The 22,281-nt window shown below is 48.7% G+C and overlaps 2 protein-coding genes across 11 annotated transcripts in view; one reads left to right on the top strand and one right to left on the bottom strand.

Moving 5' to 3' along the window:
• Positions 1-22,281, top strand: part of MED12L (mediator complex subunit 12L) — a 150,225-nt gene that overhangs the window by 77,004 nt on the left and 50,940 nt on the right. The window lies entirely within an intron of this gene.
• Positions 18,883-21,753, bottom strand: P2RY13 (purinergic receptor P2Y13). Of its 3 annotated transcripts, none has more exons than XM_054834636.1 (3): positions 21,154-21,753; positions 19,942-20,614; positions 18,883-19,822 (listed from the first exon to the last, which is right to left on the bottom strand). In XM_054834636.1, exons 2-3 carry the CDS (start codon positions 20,599-20,601, stop codon positions 19,514-19,516), a joined length of 969 nt encoding a protein of 322 aa, XP_054690611.1. In that variant the 5' UTR covers positions 20,602-20,614; positions 21,154-21,753; the 3' UTR covers positions 18,883-19,513. The 3 variants fall into 3 exon arrangements, with proteins under 3 accessions (XP_054690611.1, XP_054690612.1, XP_054690610.1); XM_054834637.1 differs by having other exon boundaries at positions 18,883-19,819; XM_054834635.1 differs by having other exon boundaries at positions 18,885-20,614; positions 21,154-21,752.

Genomic DNA, 22,281 nt, shown 5'->3' with positions numbered 1-22,281 from the left:
CTGCGGGCACGTGCTGGTGTGACGCCTCCGGGCCTTTGCTGTGATGTGCCACCACAGCTGGTCTCCTGCTCCTTGGGAAAGGCCCTTGACCTCATTCCCGGCATCTCTTGCTTGGACGTCCGCGAGCTCTGTTTATTTTTGATCTTGGACGTTTCAGTGACGGATGGCTGAGAGTGGGATTTTTTTTCTGAGTTTATCATCTCTCACTTCTTGAAGTAAAAAAGTTTCATATGTAGCTATGAGATAAGTATGTATAACTTGATAATGTATCCAGGAAATTGGGATGGGAACTGTAAGTTTCTGTTCCTTTCTCGTGGTTTGGAATGAAGTGCTTTAGAAGCCAGCCTACAGGGAATACTGAAAAACCGAGAATCTCATTTATGCTATGATGGCATTATAATGTTTTGACATCGTTCAAAGAAATTTTGACAATACTGATTCATAAGACTACATTTCAGATTATCGCTTTACTCCTGCAGTATGCAAATGCATTAATTTTTCCATGCTTCACTTTCTGTTTAAAACTTTTGATAGGAAAGCTAGCAAAATAGTTCAGTTCTTGGCAATTACACTAGACTTGACTGCTTCTTATATGGGAATGAAAAGCTGATAAAATTGGTGAAGCCCTTTTACAGATCTAAACTTGTTTAATGTGATTATCGCCGTGTTACGAACTGCGTCGAATTGTCACTAGATGGCAGTAAGGCAAACCATTGCATTGTAAAGCGTCAGTGAAAATTTTCATTCTGGTATTTTAAGCTTTTTATCGGTTTGGCTTCTTGTCTGGCATCGTTTGCTCTGATAACAACTGGGGTCCGTCATGAGATTGTCAGGGGTATTTTAGATACCTTGTTTTCTCTTGGTTTAAGAAGCAGTAACCTATCTCTTTTTGGCTGTTGTTTATAATTTGCAGCTATCCTTTTTTGCCCAGAAGGCACTGAGATCAAAAGAATATGTGATTTTATGAAAAGATGCATATCTATCTATCTTATGCAAATAAGATGCTTATTTTCCTGCTTTTCAGAGTTCCTTTTAAGTCTGCGTAATTCCTGGCGCTAGTCCCTGGAAAGCTCCCTGCTCTTCAGGCAAGTGCTCTCCCAGATCCACAGTCCGGAGAAGTTAGCAAAGCACCGGTTGCGTTGCCTGAGATTCGAGGCAGTGCGAATGCCGACTCCTGTGGTCCTGTGCCGTGACCCTGGGAAACGCTGCAGGGTTGGATGGAGCTGGGGATCAGGTCTGTGCTAATGGACTTCTCGTGTACTGTCAGCTGCTCCAGGTCCTGAAGGGATTTGCTGTAAATCCTGTCAAAAAAAAGCTCCTGCCTTTCCCCACCTCTGCATCCAGCCGTTTAGGTGGATGTCGTCACTAAAGAGACCGCAAAAATCTAATACCAGGTAGTATCTGTGAATGCCTCTTTGTGTACAGACAGCCCCTGTGCTCTCCACAGGTTCTGTCTCTTGGTTTACATCAGAAAACTGATGGATGTTCTCTGACGCTGGTGAGAAAGTTCCCTTGCTGCCAGAGATCTGCCTAGCTGTCCTCTCTCTAGCTTGCCCTGTTCCCGTTCCCGTCTGCATCCTGTGTCTTGCCATCGGCAGAGACGGGCCATCCGCAGCATCCTTAAAACTCTTAAGCCCCTATTCAGTGTGGATCGAAATCCAGTTTCCTTCCTCTTTGAGGGTGGTGTCTTGTTCCTTGGGTACTGTTACTGGAACCCGCTGGGCTGTTAGTCTTGGGATTTAGCCCGTCGTTTTACAGCTGAAAGCTACTGCAGAGGATGGACCGCAATCACTCGGACCAGGAATGACATTGCAGTTACAGACATTACTGTCACAGAAGGCTCTGCCGGGACAGGCACGTTTCTTCTCAGCCCAGGGAGTGCATTGCCGTCCCCAGTCTCTGGTGGGCTCACCCGTGCCTCTTGGGGTTTGATCGTGTCTGCGCTGCTCCCGTGCTTGCCCTGCAACTCGTCTGCTCAGCTCTCCAGTCTATGCAAAACCCGTGCTTGCTGAAGCAGCCTGGCTGCGTGGTTCCTGGGCTCTGTTGTCCCTTCCAGGGGCAGCAGGGAAGGTGCTGCGTGGGTGACAGGAGCAGCGCTGCGTGGGTGACAGGAGCAGCACCATCCCATCTCTTACGCTTTTCAAGTCAGCGCTGCTTACTTTTAGTGAATCTCGTGGGCTTGCTGATTCCTGCCCAGACTACTGACCGTGGGGGATCCCTGCCACATGCATCTTCTGGCCAGCGGAGATGTGACCACACTCTAATTGCCCAGGGAAATCCAGGTCACCTGGAAGCCATGCTGGGAGCTTGCTCGTCACTCCTGCAGACCGGTTAGGATCAAGCATCTGAATGGGTATCTCTGTGTCCTCTTATTCCTGATGAGTTTAGTGCTAAAACATGGTCCACAAATATCCCAGTAAAGTATGGGTCGGAAAAAGAAAGCAGCAAACTCTTCATGAATGTAAACTGTGACAGCCAAGCTACATTAGCAGCGTTCTGTATCCTGCCTTGCTGGCACAGCTGAGCTCAGCAGAGGCTGTGGTGCGTGCATGGGGTGGAGGTTAGAGACAACACCTACTACTGCCCTAATTATGCGCTAGACTTTCCCTTGTGCTGCTCTCCTTTGAAGCTTTGAAGTCTTACACAAACAGGTTTGTGCAGAGCAGCAGAGAAGTGCAGGCACGATGGCCCCGGCTGCACAGAGCTGATCGTGTGGCAAAATTTTGGGGTATACCGAGATGATCCTGCTTAGACTCACCAGTCCAAAGGTGTTCCATAGTTTCCTACCTAAGTCTATCAGGCTAAGGGGTGCTGTGGGAGACAGAGCACGTGGAGTAGTGTGGCTTCGTTATCTACACGCTAGGGTGGGTGAGCAAAGCTCACTTGAGTCAAATCTGCTGTATCCTTGTACTCCAGAAGCTTCATTTTTCTGATGAAGAGCACTATATTGCAGACTCTAGGAGTAGGAAGAAAGTTATCACATATGGAGAATTCACCCTTTCCCCTGTGTTCTCTTGGAATGGGAGATGAAGAATGCCTTCTTTTTAAAGAGTATTTGAAGAAATTTTGTAACTGTTCACTGACTGTGCACTCTGACAGTGACTTTTTTACTTGTTTGAATATGGTGTTTCTGTGCTGGGCAAGGTTGGTTTTCCACTCCTTGTCCGGTTCTCCTGACTTTTCTTCTGACCAATTTCATCCTCACCAGCTGTCTCATTCTTCCATATAGATAAAGCCTGCTTGGGTGGTTTTGAAGATGCACTAGAAGCTGCTCCTTTATTCAAGTAGCTTTTTAAACCAGAATACTTGTTACTTCTTGTAGTTTATACACTTGGTCGGTTGTTGGGGTTTTTTCTATCGCTCCCCTAAAGGCTGTCAACTGCATTAAATCTAAGTTAAGTACATACTGTTTCACAGATGAGGTAATCTTTTACTGCTGATGTTGATAGACTGGTTTATATGCATGACTGATACAACCTCAGATGAGAAATGAAACAATAGGCTGCATGTCTGACTTCAGTGTCCTATGGGTAGGGAATGACTGTACAGCTTTTCTAATGACTAAAGCTTTAAGTTGCCTCACTGTTTAATTCTATATCCTCAAATCCAATTGCTCTTTTTTTCATCTTATTTACAACTTTTTACAAATTAGAAAATTCTCTTTGTGAACTACACTAGATATTCTAGGTCATAGGGCAGCAGAGTTTTAAGTGATAGTTTTTTATTTGAGCACATAACTTTCTGATGTGTGGCTTCTTGCCAGTCACTCTGCAGTCCTCACCGTGAAGTCTGGTAAATGATGGAGTTAATGTAAACCATAGAAATGTGGGGCAGTTTATTGAATTTGCTATTGACTGGCTGCAATTATGTTCTTTTCTGTTGCCCATCAGAACCAAAACACTCAGTTAATTGTAAGGATTTAGGGGAAAAAAACATCGGTGTAGGCTGCAGGGTAAGTGCATGTGTGCATAAAGCTTCTGCAAGCAGACAAGTGGAGCCTGCGCCCCTGCTCTCATCTTTATTTCAGTCCACTCCTATATTGCATCACCTGAGCAAGCCTTAATGTCCTGTTTTTCCCTGCCTGCATCTATTTATCTTCCTCAGTGCTTTTCCTTGTTCACTGAAAGAGAGCCCAATCCCAATAACTAGGACACTACCGCCTTTTCCTTTCTCGGAGGCCCCTGCTATAAATTGTCCATCTCCCTTCTGGTAAAAGCGTACGTTAATGTACTGTTAATGCATAGTGGAATAACTTGATATTCCTGTTGGAATTTGTACCTACAGCGAGTGAGTATGCACCTCTTACGCTCTTGTTCTTTGCACACTTTCTTATTTTTTGCATTTTCCTAGCTGTCACATCCCCGTCCTTGGAACTGTGCTCCTGTGCCAGTTGTGCCGAGGGGTGCCACGCCGTTGGCAGCAGTGCAAGCGTGACAAGAACTCGCGTAACACCAGGGGCTGTGTTAGTCAGACTCCTGCGCGCCGCAGGACCACGGCCACTTGTGCTCCGATGTAACCATATACCAAGTGCGACGTCTTTGGTCTGCGGAGGGGCTGGGAGAGCTGTGGGGGTTCGGCCTGGGCCAGAGAGGGCTGCATGGCTGCCTGGCAGGAGGGACCCGGCTCCCGCTCCCCAGGGGTGCCCACTGACCGGACAGGAGGCAGTGGGCACAAACTGAGACTCGGGAAGTTACGTCTGAGCACAAGAAAATGCTTTTTTGCAGTGCAGGTGGTCAAACGCGAGTGCAGGTCGCTCATGGAGGCTGTGGATCTCCATCCTGGGAGATAACATCCCGACTGGGCACGGCCCCGCAGCTTGGTGTCGCCTGGTGTCGCTGGCCCTGCCCAGGGTGGGCTGGGGAGCTCCTGGGGTGCCCCCGGCTCAGCCATGCTCTGCTTCCCTGGCAGAGACCCCGAGTGCCCGCTGCGGTGGGGCTGAGCTAAGCGGTGCCCCCCACCCTCCTGTCTCGGCCAGCCGGCACGTGCTGGCTGCTTCAGATGGGAGCCGCTTCAGCGTGGGGTGGCGGGAGAGGGTGGGCACATCCTCCATGGGCTTTGTGCCCTTGGCTCCCAGAGCCCACCTCCCTGCGGGCCTGCGGACAGTATGCGCTAGTTCCCTGTAATGCGGTAACGATGCCAAGCCTAACCGCCTGAAGCGTGGAGAGGCTGAAAAATAAGAACTGGGGTATAACTGTCTTCAGCTGTGGCTTACGGTGCCTGTCTGCTTAGTCATATCCAGAAACGGGAACCGCTGCCTCTGCTCAGAAAGCTTCTCGTCTGCTTCACTATCTAGTACAAAACCCCCTTCTTGGTTTTCAGGTTCCTCCTTGAACTTCCCCCTCAATTCCAGCCTAACTTTTCTCTCGTGCGTCTCTGAACAGCACAGCGGCCTGGCTGCGGGCAAGCTGCGGTGCGACCTGCTTCCATCTGCCTTCAGCTGGTGGAGCACCGGATCCTATCCTGCCCCTGCCCATCCTGTCCCTTTGTCTTTGACAGAAGACACGTGACGCCAGTGGTTAGGGAGCGCACCTCCCCGTGGGAGCCTCTGCCGAACCCCGCGCTGGCGCCTGTCGGTAGGCACGTGGGAGAAGCTGTCCCTCCACATCCGCATTGAGACACGCTGCTAACGGAGACTTCCTTCCCCACCGATGTTTTGCCCAAGAGGTGTCCCCGAGAAAAATGTTCTGCACACCATTCCTGTAACCTGCAGAGTTTCCCGCAAGCAGCCACTTACTGAAATTCGGGGTTCAGTCTTTCTTGGTCCTTTGTCCAGCTAAAAGCACCGTGCGTATTGCTGGTGCCTGCGCTCGATGTACCTTGCCTCTGAGTAACTGGCTAAATGTGCTCATTACGCTTCCCAGCTCAGCCTCTGCCCGTGCTTACTGCGGGTACGGCCTGAGATCCCACCTTCGGTTTGCACCTGTAGCTCAGCTGGTTCACAGTGGCAGGAGAGCCTGAGCTGGGTGTAGCAGCATGCTCCAGTAAGCATTAAATAATCCTGCTTAATATGCAAAATTCTCAATTTTGGGGGAATATACCCTTAGGATAACATAATTTCCTCACTTTTAAATAAAAAATAAATTAATTGGACATACCTGATTTTCTCAAAGTCACTTTTGGAATATTATGTCCAAATATAGCCATTCATTATTTTTCTTGTTTCAAGTGAATGATTATGAACTGTTATTTTCCCCTGTGTAGGATAGCTCTGACGTGAGACCTTTTTAGGATGCTGCCTGAACTATCAAGTTCTCTTTTTTCTCATTTTTTTTCTGTCTTTTGAACTGTTCCTCGTTAAAAGTTCATGGATTAGTATTACTTAGTTTGAATCGGATTTTCTATGCCGAGGTTACAAAATCTAGTAGATGTTGTTAATCATTACTGTAAGGCTGTTTATTTTTTAAACTTATTCACAGAACCTAAAGATGCCTGAATTCTCTTTCCTCTTGTATATGCATCGCAGTTCCTAAGTGATGTTGAAGAAATGCTTTCCTGCCCATTGTTGCATTGATGACAAGCATGTGCATTTTTCAGGAACAAAAAAGCAGAAACTGTTGTCACGTATTTACTGCGGGTCCTGGTCTTGTGTGTTGTGCGTTGCTCCCTGCTGACTGCCACAGCTGGCTGCGTGCAGGCTGGTCTCTTCTGGAGAAGAGGCTGGCACGACTGCCGTTTCTAAAGCCATGTCGTATGAAGTGTAGTGCTGAAGTACATCTCCTGTGGGCTGCAGTTGCTTTTACATGAAGAGTCAGGAGAGAACCGCCACAGAAATGGCATCCCGTTGGGCAGCAGGCGAAGGCTGGTGGTGGTGGCAGAGGAGCTAAGTGTTATGATTGCTTGATTTTTATTTTTTTTTTAAAAAAAAAAAAAACCACAACAAAAATGAAAGAAGAGAGCCCAATGCAATGGCTGGCAGAGTTGGGGTAATTAATGTTTTGTCAGTATGGCAGCCTCTAATTAGACAGGAGGAAAGGATTAACTCTGAAATGTTTCCTTTGCTTCTTTCCAGAAGATGCTGCTGACGGTTGATTCTGGTTGCACAAAACCTACTGGTAGTGGCAGCTGTACTGCAACCCTATGGAGTTGCTTTCTTTGAATCCCCATTAAGAATATGTCCCGCAAGGCAGCGCTCTCGTCGGGGTTAGGTGTTGGTGGCAGTCCCGAAGTTCTGAGCGGTGCGGTCCTGGCCTCTCCCCGGCACCACCGCCTGCTCACCACTGCCCGGCGAGCCTCCACCTGCAATCTTTTCAACTCCTTCCTGACTTCATCCTTTGCAGTTGCTCATCAGCTCCAGCTCCGTGCTCAGAGCAGCATCCGCTGTGGCTGGCTGAGCAGGACTGCGTCCGGTCAGGCGGTGAGTATCTCCAAGGATGGAGACTCTGCAACCTCACTGGGAAACCTGTGCCAGGGCTTGACCACCCTCACAGTAATTAAACAAACCCCCAACAACCAAAACACCACCACCACCAAAGCCCTGTGTTCAGCAGATTGATTTTCCTTGAGTGCTTTATGCTGTTCAAGTCAGTTTGTGCCCGCTGGCTCCTGCCCTGTCCTGGGCACCGCTGACAGGAGCCTGGCTCTGTCCTCTTTGCGCCCTCCCTGCAGGGAGCCGTACACATTGGTGAGGTCCTCCTCAGCCGCTCTTCTCCACGTCCCAGCTCTCAGCCCCCAGCGCATCAGATGCTCCTGTACGTTAGTCGTCTGTGGCCCGGTGCTGGGCTCCAGCGTGTCCACGCCTGTCCCGGAGCTGGGCCCAGCGCTGCAGGCGTGTCCTCGCGGTGCTGAGCCAGGAGGAAGGCTCACCTCCCTCGACCCGCTGGCAGCGTTTTGGCTAATGCAGCCTGGGAGGCTGCTGGCCTGCTTTGCTGCAAGGGCACGCAGCTTGTCCACCAGGTCTTTCCCTGCGGAGCCGCTTTCCGGCCGGTGCCCGGCATGTCCTGGTGCAGGGGGCTGTTCCTCCCCAGGGGCAGGACTTTGCACTTCTCCGTGCTGGACTGCGTGAGGTTCCTGTCGGCCCGTTTCTCCAGCCTGCCCAGGTCCCTCTGGACGGCAGCACGACCCTCGGGGGTATCCCCTGCTCCTCCCAGCGTGTGTCGTTTGCAAACTTTGTCCCCTTTCCATCCCTCTGGATTACAGTGCTGTCGCTGCTTGGAAGACACAGCTTTAGTCTCTCACCAGGTCATTTTTCTAGTCTTCCCTTCCAAGGGGGTGGCCAGAAGCAGGTTCACATTTACGTGTATTTCTCCAGAATGACTTCACCTTTTCTCTCTTGTAATCTCTCCAGAAGCTTCTCTCCCAGCCTTGCCGTTCCTGTGCTGCTTGTGTTTTCATGGGCTCTGTTCTTGCCACAATGGGCAGCATGGAAACCTTTTCTCAAATAATCACCCTTCAGTTCCATAGGCTGTTCCTTACTTACCCAGTGTGCTTTATTATCCTGAAGTCCTAGTCTCTTAAATTTGAAAAGTTTTATAAACAAAATTGTTGGGGCAAAAAGCAAAACCTGGTTATTAAGTTTCAGCATTCGGTGCTTGGGTGGTCTTGAGCTCCTTCCAGAGGAGCTGGCTTCCGTACAGGCGAGCACGCAGCCGGCTGCTCTGCTCATGCTGCCGCCGAGCGCGGTGCCAGGCAGCCGCTCCCGGGATGCTCCGCAGCGCGCCTGCGAGGCCACGGCTCTCCTGGGCGTCAGGCTAGATTTGCTAGAGCTTTTTGCTGAAAATATGAGCTTTTAGGTTTGATTATTGGTATTACGCAATGAAAAACATTACGTTAAAAAGCTCATAATGAAACGTTAGAAACAGCCAAGATTTCTGGGTCACAAAGGAAAAAAATAAGGTATGTGGTTGTTCGCACTACGCCTTCATCCGTTGTAGCTCTGGCTATTGTGCCTCTGTCACGTCTCTCAAATGCTACAGGGGATACCGTGGAAAAAATGTCTCATGGGGGAAAAAATTATTATTGGTACATGCATGTAGACGGTACCATTTAAAATTTGAAGTAATTCCAGTCTCACTTTTAGGTGGTTTACTTTGCATTGAAACCATTTCCATTGATTTTTTTGTACGCATTCTAATTCGCGTTGCAAAAGGACAAAAAAAACCCCTCATCTGCTGTTGTCAGCTGGGATTTTTTTGTGCTTCAGTATATACCGCTGCGGCACAGTTAACCATGTCGGCTACTTGCAGCAACACCACTATTGCAAAGAGGAAGGACAAGGACGTGGGGATTTTGGGGTATGACTGGGAGAAGTTCAGCCTCGTGCAACCCCAGTTTTTCCTGAGCAGCCTGGAGAGCCCCTGCTCTGTCTGCTGTTCTGCAGACCCAGGGCGGTGTTTCAGGGTGCTCCTCTCTGACCCCTCTGCTTGGCCAGCTCTTGGCTCTTCCTTGTGTACTGGCAGAAGCCGCTGCCGCAGCGAAGGTGATATAAGCCAAATTTATGCCGCTCATCATCAGTTGTCAGTCTGATGTGTCGCTGACATTTCCCCAAGGAAGAACCAGAAGCAGTGGTTATTGTAGTATGTCATGTGAGGTTCAGTGTTGGTTCAGATGTGGAAACCTGCTTTTGATAATTGAGGGTGTGAGGTTTTTTGGGTTTTTTTTAAGAAGGTAGTATAATTTTTTACGTTGGGAAGGGTTATGACTGCTGAAATGTAGGAATTAATATCGCTGACTTCCTCTCGTGCTTTCGCGGCAGCACTGGGGTTAGTATCTCTTGCAGCCAGGTTTCCTATGGAGCCCGGGTAGCTGCCAGCAGTATGGTGGGTCTGTAGCTCTTGGTTTATGTCGGGCACGTTTTCGCTTTGTTCCAAACCTTCAATAAATATTGCACACTTGAGGTTTAACGCTGCAGTCTTACTGCAGCTGTCTTGACTGGCTTTCCCTAGTGCTCTCTTGCTCAAAGAGGAGGTCTTTCTGAACTTGGCTCTGCGGAGGCGAGCAAGTGACTTCTTGTAAAATGAGGAGAAGGAGCTTCCCCCTTCAGTGGTTCCTGGATGTATCTCATCTCGGGCGACGTGCGGCCACGGAGTAGGCTTCTGGTTGAGAAGGAGCATCTGGCCTCCAAAGGGCTGCTTTGGTGTCGGACAAACGCCGTTCTGTGACTTGTTGCTTCTCTCCCGGGGCTCGTTCCCTGCGTGGCCGCCCTGCCCGGGTGCCTTCCCGGCTCAGCCGTGCTCCCCGGATCTGTGTGGCCAGGCGGCTCCCGACGCCCCGGAGCTCTGGTGCTCCAGCACCCGGCGCGGTGCGTGCCAGCGCACGACGGGGTGCGGGTGCTGGGCGAGCTGGTCTCCCCGCTCCCTCCCTGCCCCGGGGGGGCCCTGGCAGCTAGGGAGGGGAGCCGAGGGTGAGACAGCAGGGCTGAGCTGGGAAAGGCGACCCTGTGCGGGGAGGGAGGGAGGGAGGGAGGGAGGGAGGGAGGAGGAACCGGCGGCTAGTGCCGCTGAGAACTTGCTGCTTTTTTCTCACACCCCCCTAATGCAAACAGATGCTTTCTGGTTCTGGGGGTCCTGCATGCCCTCCGGCCTCTCTCCCCTCCCCTGCGAGAGGGGACCTGCGCCCTGCGCTCGGGCAGGTTGTGCCCGGTGCTGCCAGCTCCCCGTCCCGCAGGGTGGGCACGGAGGAGACGGTCTGGCTGGCGCGGGAGCTGGCTGCCTCCCCCAGAGCAGGGTGCCCGCCAGAGCCGCTCGCAACCCGGGAAATGCTGGCGGCTTTCACGTGGTCCGAGGCCTGGGCTTCTGGGAGTGAATCAGTGGCATCAGCTGAATGCTTGCCTGACTTTCCTGGTTTCCCTTTTTAAAGAAAGATTGCAGAATCTTCTTTAAAAGGATGGGAAAAAAGTGTGAAACGCTACCAGAGTTTCCAGACCAAGCATACGTAACAAGAAGATGGATGTCCACAGTCCCTCTAATGCACAAATGGCAAGTCATAACATACAGAAGTTTGAATTGCGCTGCTACTTTCAGTTCTTCGTAACTAAGAACAACCTTTTCAATCTAAAATACTCCTTAAATGCCATAGGTTTTTGACAGTGCCTTATATATTTCCCAGACTTTGAGACTGATCGGACGTATAGTTTGTGAGTTGCTTGTTCAGAGCTATGTGGTTTTTCCAGTGAACCTGACAAGTTTTGACATGATCCGAGTGAAGTATGAAGGAAGAGAACCTTTATTCTGTAGAATATAATTAAGAGAATTCAAGTATGCTTTCCTTTACTGAAAGAGGTGAAAAGGAATACAGGTACAAACCTTTTATACCAAATTCAGATGTTAATAGTTACTGAATCTTACTTGATATGAATTAAGCTCTGTCAGGAAGTAAGTTATTGAAACCATGAACCCTCCTGCACTTCGATTCATATCTTAGAAGGAATAATTAGTAGAAAACCATTTTTTTGCCATCGGAAAAAAGATACCGAGTAACGTTTAATGTTGAATGAATAAAAGGTTAGCAAAGTCTCTCGCTATTTTGAGAACTTTTCACGCTTTTAATTGATCTGGTATTTGATTTATGCTTCCAAGTCTGGTTTTCAGCAACTGTAGCTTAATTCCTGTTTTCTTTTCACTTGAGGGTGATTAAGAGCAAGAAGATTCACACAACAACTTATCAAACGCTTTTCAGATGCTCAAAGATCGCTTACCTGTCACCATCGCCGCCTTCCACTTGTCTCTGAGCTGCATCTCAAAAGTGCCTTAGACTCCTCCAAACTGCATCTTGAAACTACAGTAGGCGCGAGAGTATTTCTTGCGAGAAGGTAGTTAAATAAACCATATCTGGAAGTAAGCTTTTTTTGCTTCCGATGGCTTTTTTTGCGATACCTGATCAGAGTGTCCAAATTCCCCTGGCCAGGAGCAACTGGAGCAACTGGCTTTCTCATTCCTGGGAATGACTCACATGCCAGGGTAGGTGAGCAGCGCGCTCCCGCTCACTTCCTGGCTGCGAGCAGCTCGGGCGCCCAGGACGCAGACAGTGATTCACCCGAGAGGTGGGTTAGTGCCTGCTAAAGGCAGCAGCCTTCGCGCAGGGAGACGGTGCAGACAGGCTGAGGTCGGGTTTTACAGCAACCTGTGCAGCCGTGCCTGCGCCTTTTGGTTAATACAGTTTTGTCTGCAGGGTGAATGCGAATTTGATGTGATACTGAAAAATCTTGTGCTGGATAGATGTAAATACCTGCTAATTGAGATTATCACGTCAATTATTCATTTGACTGTATTTAGACAACCTTAATGTTGTGCTTTGAACAGATCCTCTCTTCTAAATAGCCTGTAGGATGAAAGCAAAGTGTTAAGTCTGTAACTAAATATTTCAGCTGACTGGAGTGTTTACTGCATGCTTGGTACTGTCGTGGTGTTCTTTAAGACTCTGACTGTGAGCCCGCTGACCCTTGCAGCCCTGCTGTCAGGGGTCCTGGGTGGACACACAGTTACAGTAAGATAATTTAGTGCCTTAAGAGCATTGAAATAATCGTGGCAGTATTTGTATCAGGACAAATTTTTGCTTCGTGTCAGTAGAGGATGAAGTGGTTAATTTCCCATTTCTGTCAGCTTCTTAAAAAGAAAGCAAATATATATCTTCCTCGTTAAATCTTCAGGAGAAAAGAAAAAATAATGCTACGAGAGCGATGGCTGCCAAGTCACTTTTCTCAGACTGCTCTGTCTGTTCTGCCTGGGCTTCTCCATACACATTTTTTTCTTTTTTCCTCAAAGATCTGAGGGTCTGAATCCCCAGCACCCCTCTTCTGGGACTGGATAGCCTTCTGCATCGGTGCCCTTGGCAGCTGCGTGGAGCCCTGTGCGGAGCAGGAGCAGGACCCGGACCTACCAGCTGCCCCCCTTAGCGGTGCACAGCTTCCTCTGGCCGTGTGTTGGGGGGGCTGTGCTAATTTCCACGTTTCTGCTACTGGGCAGACTGTGAAATTCCCACTTGCCTCAGGACCTCTCCCTTGAATCAGGTGCAGTCCCTGATCGTAGGAGACTTCTGACGTGGCTCTTCTTTGAAGACCAGCTTTTGCAAGGCAAAACAGATAATGCAAACGAAGCCAGCAGGAACACATGCTGCATTCTGTCATATGTTTTCAGCTTTATTGCTACAAGCTGCCAAACTGATCTCAGGAGCTGGATATTCTGGCGTTAGTGATGGTCCCTGTTGCATGCGCATGCTGGAGCGCACACGTTGTGTCACCCGAGGATGGGGAAGGCTCCTCCTGCAGCTAGGGAGAGGAGACCTGATGGGCTCTGCCTCTCTCAGACCTTGCACATGGCTGCGTAGGACAGCGTGTGCCAGCCACTGATTCACCTTCTTTCGGCTGCCCCTTGTGCTCCAACTGCTTGTGTTCTGTGCCCTTCTCAACCGCTTGCCTTGTTCTGAGACCAATGGTGCCTTCTGTTTCTCCTTCCAATCTTTGGTTCACCTCCTCAGTGGCTTTCAGTCGTTTTCCGCCCTAACTCTACTTGTGGTGATCCAGTTCCCTGTTCTGAGTGGAGCCTGTGTAAGACAGGAGTATGTGCCTGACTGATGGTCCCGTGGGCTGCTCCTTCGAGCTGAGAAGTTATCCTGCAGGGAGGGCAGTGAGAGCATCCCCGGGATACAGCGGTGAGTGCTGTCGTCATCGGTTAGCGCAGCTCAGGGACGGTGCAGCTCGCTGCATAGCCACGCAACAGCTTGATGTCTCGGCATTACATCTCTTTTAAGGTGTTTCTCTCCTGTCTCTGTAAATCATTGTCTATGCTCTCTGTTAAGAGGAGACCTCATTCTTCCTCTGGGGAGCGTACACGGCTGTTGGTCTTGCCCTTTCTCCCGTGGCTTTGCAGTAGCTGGGAGGCTCCAGAGCTATGAGAATATCTGCCTTTGTTCATCGCGCTCTGGATGGGCCTCGTACTTTGAGCTCTTTGGTTGACTTTCAGCATGATCTGGTTTACCAGGCTGCTGTGCAAATTATGTGCTGATTTTGGGTTAGCCTCATCTCCTTCCTTTTGAGAATTTGGGGGATTTCATTAAAATCTTTTTGTTTCTTTGCCCTTTTGGGGATTTCTCAGGTCTCTTCCCCAATACCAAATGTTTGATGCTGAAGTCAGACCTGTTCATACTCAGCTTTGCACCTTACCTTAGCACCACTTTTTCACCACTGTGATCTCTTCCCAGTTATCACTGGTAAAACCACCGTTGTCCGAAGGGTCTATTCTTTGGCTTTGTTGCAACCTAGACCCGCCAGTACTTGTGTCAGAGCTCTGTGAGGTTAAGCTGTGACAAGGTGATGACTTCTTGGTCTTCTCCCGTGGGTATTACCAGCGGTGATTTTCTGTCTGTATCTTGTGGGGCCTGATTGTGCAGAGGACTCCTGTACTAGGGGTAGCTGAGTAGTGTCATGGTCTGTGACTCTTCTGTGCACAGCTTAGCTTCACCAGGCCAGTTGTCTCAGGCCAGTTTCCCATTCGATGCCCTTTGGTTCACCGGGTACCCAGCCCCTGAGCTGGAAGATGGACGGGGAGCAGAGTGAAGCCCCCATAATCCAAGGGGAAATGGTTAACAACCTGCCAACAGGGAAACATTGCAGAAGTTGCAGGAGACATCAACCTCTGTTCCATCGAGAGATCTCATAATAGATGGCCCTTCTCTGGGATGTTTGGGCAGCCCAAAATTCCAGTGTCAGAGGTCCTTAGAGCAGCAGAGACATCGCAGCTTGGGCACTGAACAGAGCATTCATGCTTTGCTGGTCTTGCTTCCAGTGTTTCTGTGCGCAGACTGCCCGACAGCATGTCCCTCGGCCAGGGGGTGAAGGCTCCCGTCTCTCTTCTGAGGAGCAGCACCCCCGGGGACCAGCGATGTGGGAACCTGCAAGTCTGAGTGCCGTGGCTGAGGGCTGGAAGCAGATTTGCAGATAGATCGTAACCAGCAGTTTTAACCCTAAATCTGAAAGTTTTGCACAAGACTGTGCACTCCCACGCTGGGCACTGTACTGCATCCCTGGCGCGGGGCACGGTTCCGACCCGGGGGTGGTGCTGGAGGTGTGCCCGCTCCCCTGGCCTCAGTCCTGCGGACTTCAGTCAAGACACGGCACGACAGCGCGTGGTGGTTTGGTTCGTGCTGTTGTTCTTCAGGCACTTCTAAAGCCGGTGTTGTCTTAGGCTGGGGTCTAAGAAACAGCGCTGCAGGACGTGTCGTAGGGAGGAAGGGAAGAAATTAGAAGTGAAAACTGAAATGTTTAAAAAATATAATTTGATTTCTTACAGAGATCCAAGTGTTTAGTAGTTGGTAGTCTGAGTGGAGTACACACACCAAAGTCTGTGTGTTACCAGTGGTCAAATACTAAATATGTTAATAAAATCTACGTGAGAATGGGTTTTTTGTTTGTTTGTTTTTTGAATGTGGTGCAATGGCACATTAACTCTTCTTTAAAATCTCTGTATTTTCGTGTATCAGTAAAACCTAATGGGTTAGAAACCACTGTCATAGCATCCCCTAGTAAGCTTTTTATTCAGATGTGGTGTTTGGCTGTTCTCAGGCTGGAGCAAGTCAGGACTAGCCGGCACATGAAAAGGAAATGCTGTGGAGCTTGTCATAAAAACAGCGCGAAAGAAATGTGAAGCTCTGATGAAAAGCTGAAAGCTAACCTATAACTTTCCTATTGTTCACATTATTTAAAGGTTGGATGTCCCTTTTTGTATTCTGGTGATTAGAGAGCAATCCTCAGATTTCATAAGAGCCTGAACAACGTTATTACAACAATTAGTGTGTTGCTTCAGTCTAAAACTCCTTTACTATCGTATTTAGCAATGCGAACTACAGGGTTATTTTTAAAGCAGATTAGCCACCTGGATGATATACGAGACTGGCTTTTTCTTTTTTTTAAACATAGGAAAGTGGTAGCAGGATCAGAGCTTGCAGCCCTGGGAGGATTCCTCCAGCGTTCCACCTGAGATGTGCAAGATGGAGGTGCTTTTGTCAGTGGAAGGGTCTGAGGCTTCCCCTCTCCGTAGGCGGTTTCCTTCGGTCGCTGTTCGATGGCTGTCACTAGAAGGGGAAGAGGGAGGAAGGGAGCTAATTAGGAACTGACTTTTAAAAAACTCTGTCCTTGAGTTCTCACCTGATGTCGATAGGTAACCTGACGTTACGCACCTCGGCTGGCTGGTCCCGCCTGTAGACTTCGCTCTGTTCCGGTGCCCTCGCTTTTCACGCGCGGCCGGCTGGCTCTGCGCGTTTGCGTGCCCTCCTCTGGGTAGTATCTTGGTGTTCGACTTGGCTTCCCAGCTCTTGTTCATGATGCAAATAATTGTTGTTTTGCATTTCTAATTAATTGAAGTACTGCTGTATGTTATGAGAGTTTTCTCAGTACTCAGAGTCGTAGGAGCCTTGATGGGGGGATGCGTGTCGCTGTGCCAGAGTCGGGACGTGTCTGAAGTGCAGAATTTGCCTTTAGGCATTCAGCAGTGAACTTGCTGTCTGTCCGAGGAGAGGCAGTCCGATAGAAAATCTGGAAGGCTAGATGGCGTGTGTATTAGGCAAAGGTATATTGTATTTCCTTTTTCTGAAACGCAAGTAAAATAAAAAATACAAAGCAATTGTAAGCCTTTGTGTACCCAAATAGGATTGATTTCCTACAAAACTCGACCGCCTAGTGCCCAGTGGTTCCCCTTTTGGGAACCCAACAACCTCTAAAAATGTTTAGAATAGGTGTCGATAGTTTTTGTGTGAATCCTGGACCCTAGGAGCCTGGAATAAGGGTCATTTGTCTGAACAAGTTTTAAGGCCTGGTACCAGTTTTCTCATTTCTAGGTTGCCTGTTGCTGCTAGTCTGGAGTGGAGACAAGCAGATGGGCGCTTGGATGCCGAAAGAAGCCCAGCTGGTGCCTCGTGGGGGTGATGGGCTGGAGCGAGCGCACGTGAGGTGGAAACGTCAGATGCGTTTGCTCTGACTCGTACAGCTGCCGGATCTGGGAAAAGCAAAGGTTTCTCTCGGCAGCTCCTGAGTGTTGGTACCAGCCTTTGCAAGGAAAGTTGGGACAAACATCAGATTTGGAAAAATGGTGGCTGTTGTATTGAATACGCTGGTAAACTTTATGGAATTACATAAATTCCCTGACTGCGCTAACGAAACCTGGAGGGTGCAGAAGAGCAGCTCGCTGTGCATGCTGCTGGTGCTCCCTGCCTGTGGTCTGGGCTGGTGCCTTCCTTGTCTCCGAGGGAAGTCTGTTCTCGAAACTTGTCTCCGTCTTGGTCAGGTGTAAAATATAAAATACCACTTTGGTTAATTTTTTTTTTTTTTTGAGCCTGAAAAAGCAGAGGCCTAAACTTTGAGGCATTTTAACTGTTAGAATTCTTACTTCCACCTGGAGGCAGGGATCTACAAACTTGCAGAAAAAAGTGCAACATCCCAAATGTTAGAATTTAGGGGACGTTTTTTCTGTAGGTGGATCAACCGGATGTCCTATCTTTGCAGTCACCTTGCTTTTCTCTGCTACAGAGGTTGGTAACTCCGGCTCCCTTTTACCTACCTGAGAAGCAGCAGCTGAAAAACAGATGATTAACACTCCTCTGAAACCTTTGGCACACCCCTTACTTAAGGAGCAGCTCAGCCCGTTTTGTGGTTACACCCACCCTTACGTGGGCTCTTAGTACTTACCTGTGTGTAGTGCCAGTGTGTGTTTGTGCACGGCGTTAAAGGAGCCCTGTATTACAAGCCATGGGAATTAGATCATAAATAAAACTTCCACAGTGGAGTAAAGCTTTCTGTTCTTCAGCACTTTCATGGTTTATCGCTGCCATATTGCTCATTTTATGTTACTGTCTTTCTCTGTAATAACCACAAAAATGGACCAGACTTACCACTTTTGAGCCCGGAGCTGGATGTGAGTCGGTGCGGGGAGTCCTGGGGAGCTCTGCGGGAGCTATGCCGGGGGCTTCATTTGGGCGAGGGAGGACGCAGCCGCAAAGTCTCGTGCTGAGTTCTTCCCTGGAATGCCCAAAGGTCGGGAACGTGGATTTCCGCGGGTGCCTGCCTGGTGGAGGATCACAGCAGATTTACAAAGTGTCTTCTCCTGACGTTTAGCTCTGGTCACTACGTTAATTGCTGCAGTCATCAGGCTTAGAGAAACATCTTCAGACTGCTCATACGTTTCTTTAAGCACTTGCTAAAGTGGTGGCTGTTTTAGCAGCTAAGAATTTAATATATTTGCTTTTACTAAAGTAGCTCAGTTAATCCTGTTAAACACTGTCTGTGTGTGGGGACAGAGGAATTAATTCCTGAACAGCATTTAATCCTGAGAGGAAGACGCCGTTTGAGATAGATAACGTTGATTTATAGGGAAGTTGGGAACCAACTGGAAGCTGATGGAGGATTGGTTCGGTTTCCAGTTGTAGGAGGGTGTTACAGTTATGTGTGGAGCATGCCTCGTGGAGCAGATACAGTGAGTACGAATTGCTAAATAAGACGTACATCTACCTGTGTGGCAGAGGCCGGGGAATCCCAACGGCAGCTGTAATTAATGCACAGTAATCTAAAACCAGCTTTGAAACAATCAGGCTGCGTGGAGCACCCTGCCTGACTGTATTAGGCTGCTGTGAATATGTCCTTTCTAAAAATAGCAGTCAAGTGGTGATCGAAGCGCCTGGCACGCGTGAGAAGGCGTGAAGCTAGCGGGAGAGCTTCAGAAGGGAACTTTGTTACAGGGGACGCGACTTTCTGCGCCGGGTGCTGGGGACCCTCACGCCGCAGCTCCGCAGCGTTGCAGAGCAGCAGGAGGGGAGCGTCGGGTACGGGGCAGGGGCTGATGGCAGAGCAAGTTGTGGTGCTTCCCCGGGGCCGCTCGTGCAACGCCACCTCCCCTGAGGCAGGGCAGTCCTCGGGGCTGGCGGTATGTCGGGGGACAAGTAGCAGTAGGAACGTGTTGTTTGAGGAGCAAGGAAGCATTGCTGAGGGCTGAGGTAAATTTGAACAGGCTTTTTAATATACTTTGTATTTTTTTTTTTTGTTTAAAGCAGATGATAGAATTATTCTGTAGATTGTCTTAAGTTATAGGAAAGTATTTTAATTCATAGGCTATGGTTTGTCTGTATTCTGTGAGGTGGACGTGATTTAGTGACCACATCGGAAACATCTCTGTTCTCGTTAGCCCTGCAGAGCCAGCACAGCAGCAGCACACTACACACTGATCACTGCTAGTTTCATGCACCATCGATGCTATTTCCTCTTCAGAGCGATGCGGCTATGGCTGTGGGGTCGCACGAGTGACTCCTGGGAAGCGCGGGGCTCTGCGGTGCGAGCGCGGCAGCGCTGTGGCAGGGCAGGCACAGCCAAGGCACGGCCGGGCTTCCGCAGCCTTCATCAGCGACGGCGGCGTGGATGAGAGAGCGCTGCTCGGGGAAGAGCCGCGTTAGGTCGGGGCCGGCACTCTGAGCGACAGCTTTTGGCCTCTTAAAGCTAAGCAGGGAGCATAAATAGGGAAATTCATTTTGCTGTTTTTATTAAGTATTAATATTACAGTACAACCCCCCTTTAATTTTCTACAGCAGAAGTAAAAACAAATTATTTTTTAACTTCCCTGTGAATATGCAGAGACTGTAGAGCGTGAAGCTGCAGAATCAAGATTCGGTAGGAGATACTCGTGTGTCCAGTTCGGTTTTTGGGTTTGTATGAACTGTTTTCCGAAATGACTTTACTCTCCTGCATAACACCTTTTCTACAAACGGTTTGCACAAGAACATGTATATCAGGGGGTCCATGCAGACGTTGGTGGCAGCCAGCCACAGCGTGCTTTCTTTCGCAACATAGAGCTGGTTCTGCAGCTGGCAGTCCATTCGGGTGGTCGTCTGACTCAGAGTATAGGGAACCCTGCTAAAATGAAAGGGGGCAAAGCATAAGAAAAACACAGTAAAAATGATGAATACTTTCCCCTTGATCCTTTTTTCACTTTTGTTGTCTTTCTTCTGTGTTTTTATATAAGACTCATATACCTTTTTGGCAATAATTATATAAAATAGAAACATGAGGATGAGAACAGTCCAGAAGACAAACTGACAGATATAATTGACAACTTCGTGCCATTTGAGTCCGAAGTAATTCTTCAACGAGGCACACTTCTTCACGGATTGGGGCGTTGCTTTCTTGTTCGATAAGATCATGTTAGGCAGCGAGAGAAGAAAGAAGAAGAGCCAGACCAGAACCGCCAAGATCTTTGCTGAGGTCAGGTTTTGCACCCAAAACTTCCCAAAAGGCCTCACAATCTTGAGAAATCTGTCAAAAGCAATGAGACCAAGTAGCACTATGCTAATATACATGGTGTCATAAAATACTACGGCTGAGAAGCGACAGACGAAGGCTTTGAGTTGCCACGGTCCCAGGCCAGAGTCCGTCAGGATTTTCAGAGGAAGCATCAGGGTCATTATAAAATCAGAAACTAAGATATTTTTCAGGTAGACAATGAAAGTTGACGTGCTTGGAATATGGAAGAAAGCCCAAAAAGCCAGGCTGTTCAGTATGAGTCCCAGAAGGAAGACAAGTGTGTACAGGACTGGGAAGACCAGGTGGGTGACTGTGATGTCTCGGTGGCACGGTGCAGAGGAGGGTGCTCCGCTGGAGTTACCGACAGTACTCCCATTTGCAAAGTCTCCCATTGCTTGAAACAGGCTTGGGTGAAAAGGAGAGAGAAAACATAAAATACGACATTCAGTATTTAGAATTACATGTTCCTTACAATGACAGGCAGGTTTAGGCAAATAATCACAAAACCTGAACGTGCATTAAATGGACCGACCGATTTCTCTTCTAGTTCATAGAAAAATCTAAATCTTTGCCTAAGATTAAGTTGTTTACAAGCTAACGTCTAATGAAAAGTTAAAATGGTATATATTCATTATGGAGGCCTAAGATAATATAATAGCATGATATAACAGCAGATTGCCTAGAGCACCATTTGTCTTTACGTGGAAATGTATTTTAACGTTGAATAGAAATTTTACAGTTGTGGCCCAAACGCAAGGTGCTTCTGGGGAAGCGACTTCTGGTATTTCTTACCAAGCACACACCATTTTTCCTTTCTCAGCACAGACATAAATAACATTTTCAAGATAAGATGCACACCGCTAGTTATCAGCCTCTTACACCTGAAAGCCAAATGACTGAGTGCCCCATCGCACCACGTGAACGCTCCGATCACGCTCACGTACCTGAGCAAGCCTGGCAGCAACTGTCTCAGAGAGGGGTCTTGGGCTGCCTCCGCTTCATCTGCTGTTCCTCTGCTGACAGAAGCCTTGAGCAAAGTATTAAGAATGGGGAAATGTGTAGAAAGATGAGACTTTTTCTGTTGGTGTGGTGTGTTTACTTCCTCATTTTCCTGTGTCGCCTGAGTTAGTTAGTCGTGTTTGCTGTTGCTTTTCTCTCTTCCTTTTGCTCTCTGTCAGAAAGTACACTACCTTCTCCTACACTGAGAAAGAAGAAAATGACCGTGTCCATCAAGACAGGCACGTTTTCTGGCTTTTTGTTTGTGTGGGGCAGACCTGATGGCACCTACGCTGTGCCATTACGACTTGGCTCCGTTAGAGATGTGGGATGAACAAACACGGAGCGTGTCCCAACGGTTTTCCAGGATAATCCTCAAACGTAGCTCTGGCTTCTTGTTTGTGTGTGCGAATAGCCCTGGTCTGGCAGCACTAGTCATCATCAAATGTGCGACCAGAAAGCCTGCTCAGAGCCACCCTTACCATGGGTTGCTTGGCTAGCAACTCACGTGCACCGACACATTCAGAAGCTGCACCCTCCCTCTGCAGCCTGTTAGCATTGACACATGAACCTGAACTTGACTTTTCATCTCCAGAATGGCGTTTCTGGTTTATTTTGGTGTCAGTGTAGCCAGGTGATGCAGCGTGCTGGTTACAGCCGCTTTCTGGTTCTGGCAGAAGCTGCTGCCGCTGCATGGTATGCTTTGTATTTACTATGTGCTCGTTATGTGGAATGTTGGAATCTAGTGCATTTCTCTGTACACATTTTTTTGTGTAAAAGTTTTTAACTGAGTCATGCAATTTGTCTTGTATTTTCCTGTCAACTGATGACTTGGGTTCTGCTCCTTGCCTGCTGTGCCGTGGGAAGTGGCTCTCGTTGGGCCATCCCTTTGTGGGCAGACACGGATTGCTTTTCGAGGTTCTGGGGCTGCAGCTGTGTTGACGGGAAGTTTGTGTGTTAGTATCTACATGTTGGTTAGCGTAGGTGTGCGTGCCGGTGTCAGTGTTAAAATGGCTGGCAGAGAGCAAAGAGCCTTGAGGGTGGCTGGGATGAAGGTCACCCTTGCCATTGTCATC

The sequence above is a fragment of the Grus americana genome, chromosome 9, assembly GCF_028858705.1.
Source record: "Grus americana isolate bGruAme1 chromosome 9, bGruAme1.mat, whole genome shotgun sequence".
In the NCBI taxonomy this organism is placed as follows: domain Eukaryota; kingdom Metazoa; phylum Chordata; class Aves; order Gruiformes; family Gruidae; genus Grus; species Grus americana.
The sequence above is the reverse complement of the archived record's forward strand: the minus strand, read 5'-3'. Positions and strand labels throughout refer to the sequence as shown.

Excerpts from the sequence above, each read along its gene's own strand:
- P2RY13 (XM_054834635.1), bottom strand. The coding sequence starts at position 20,601 with ATGGGAGACTTTGCAAATGGGAGTACTGTCGGTAACTCCAGCGGAGCA.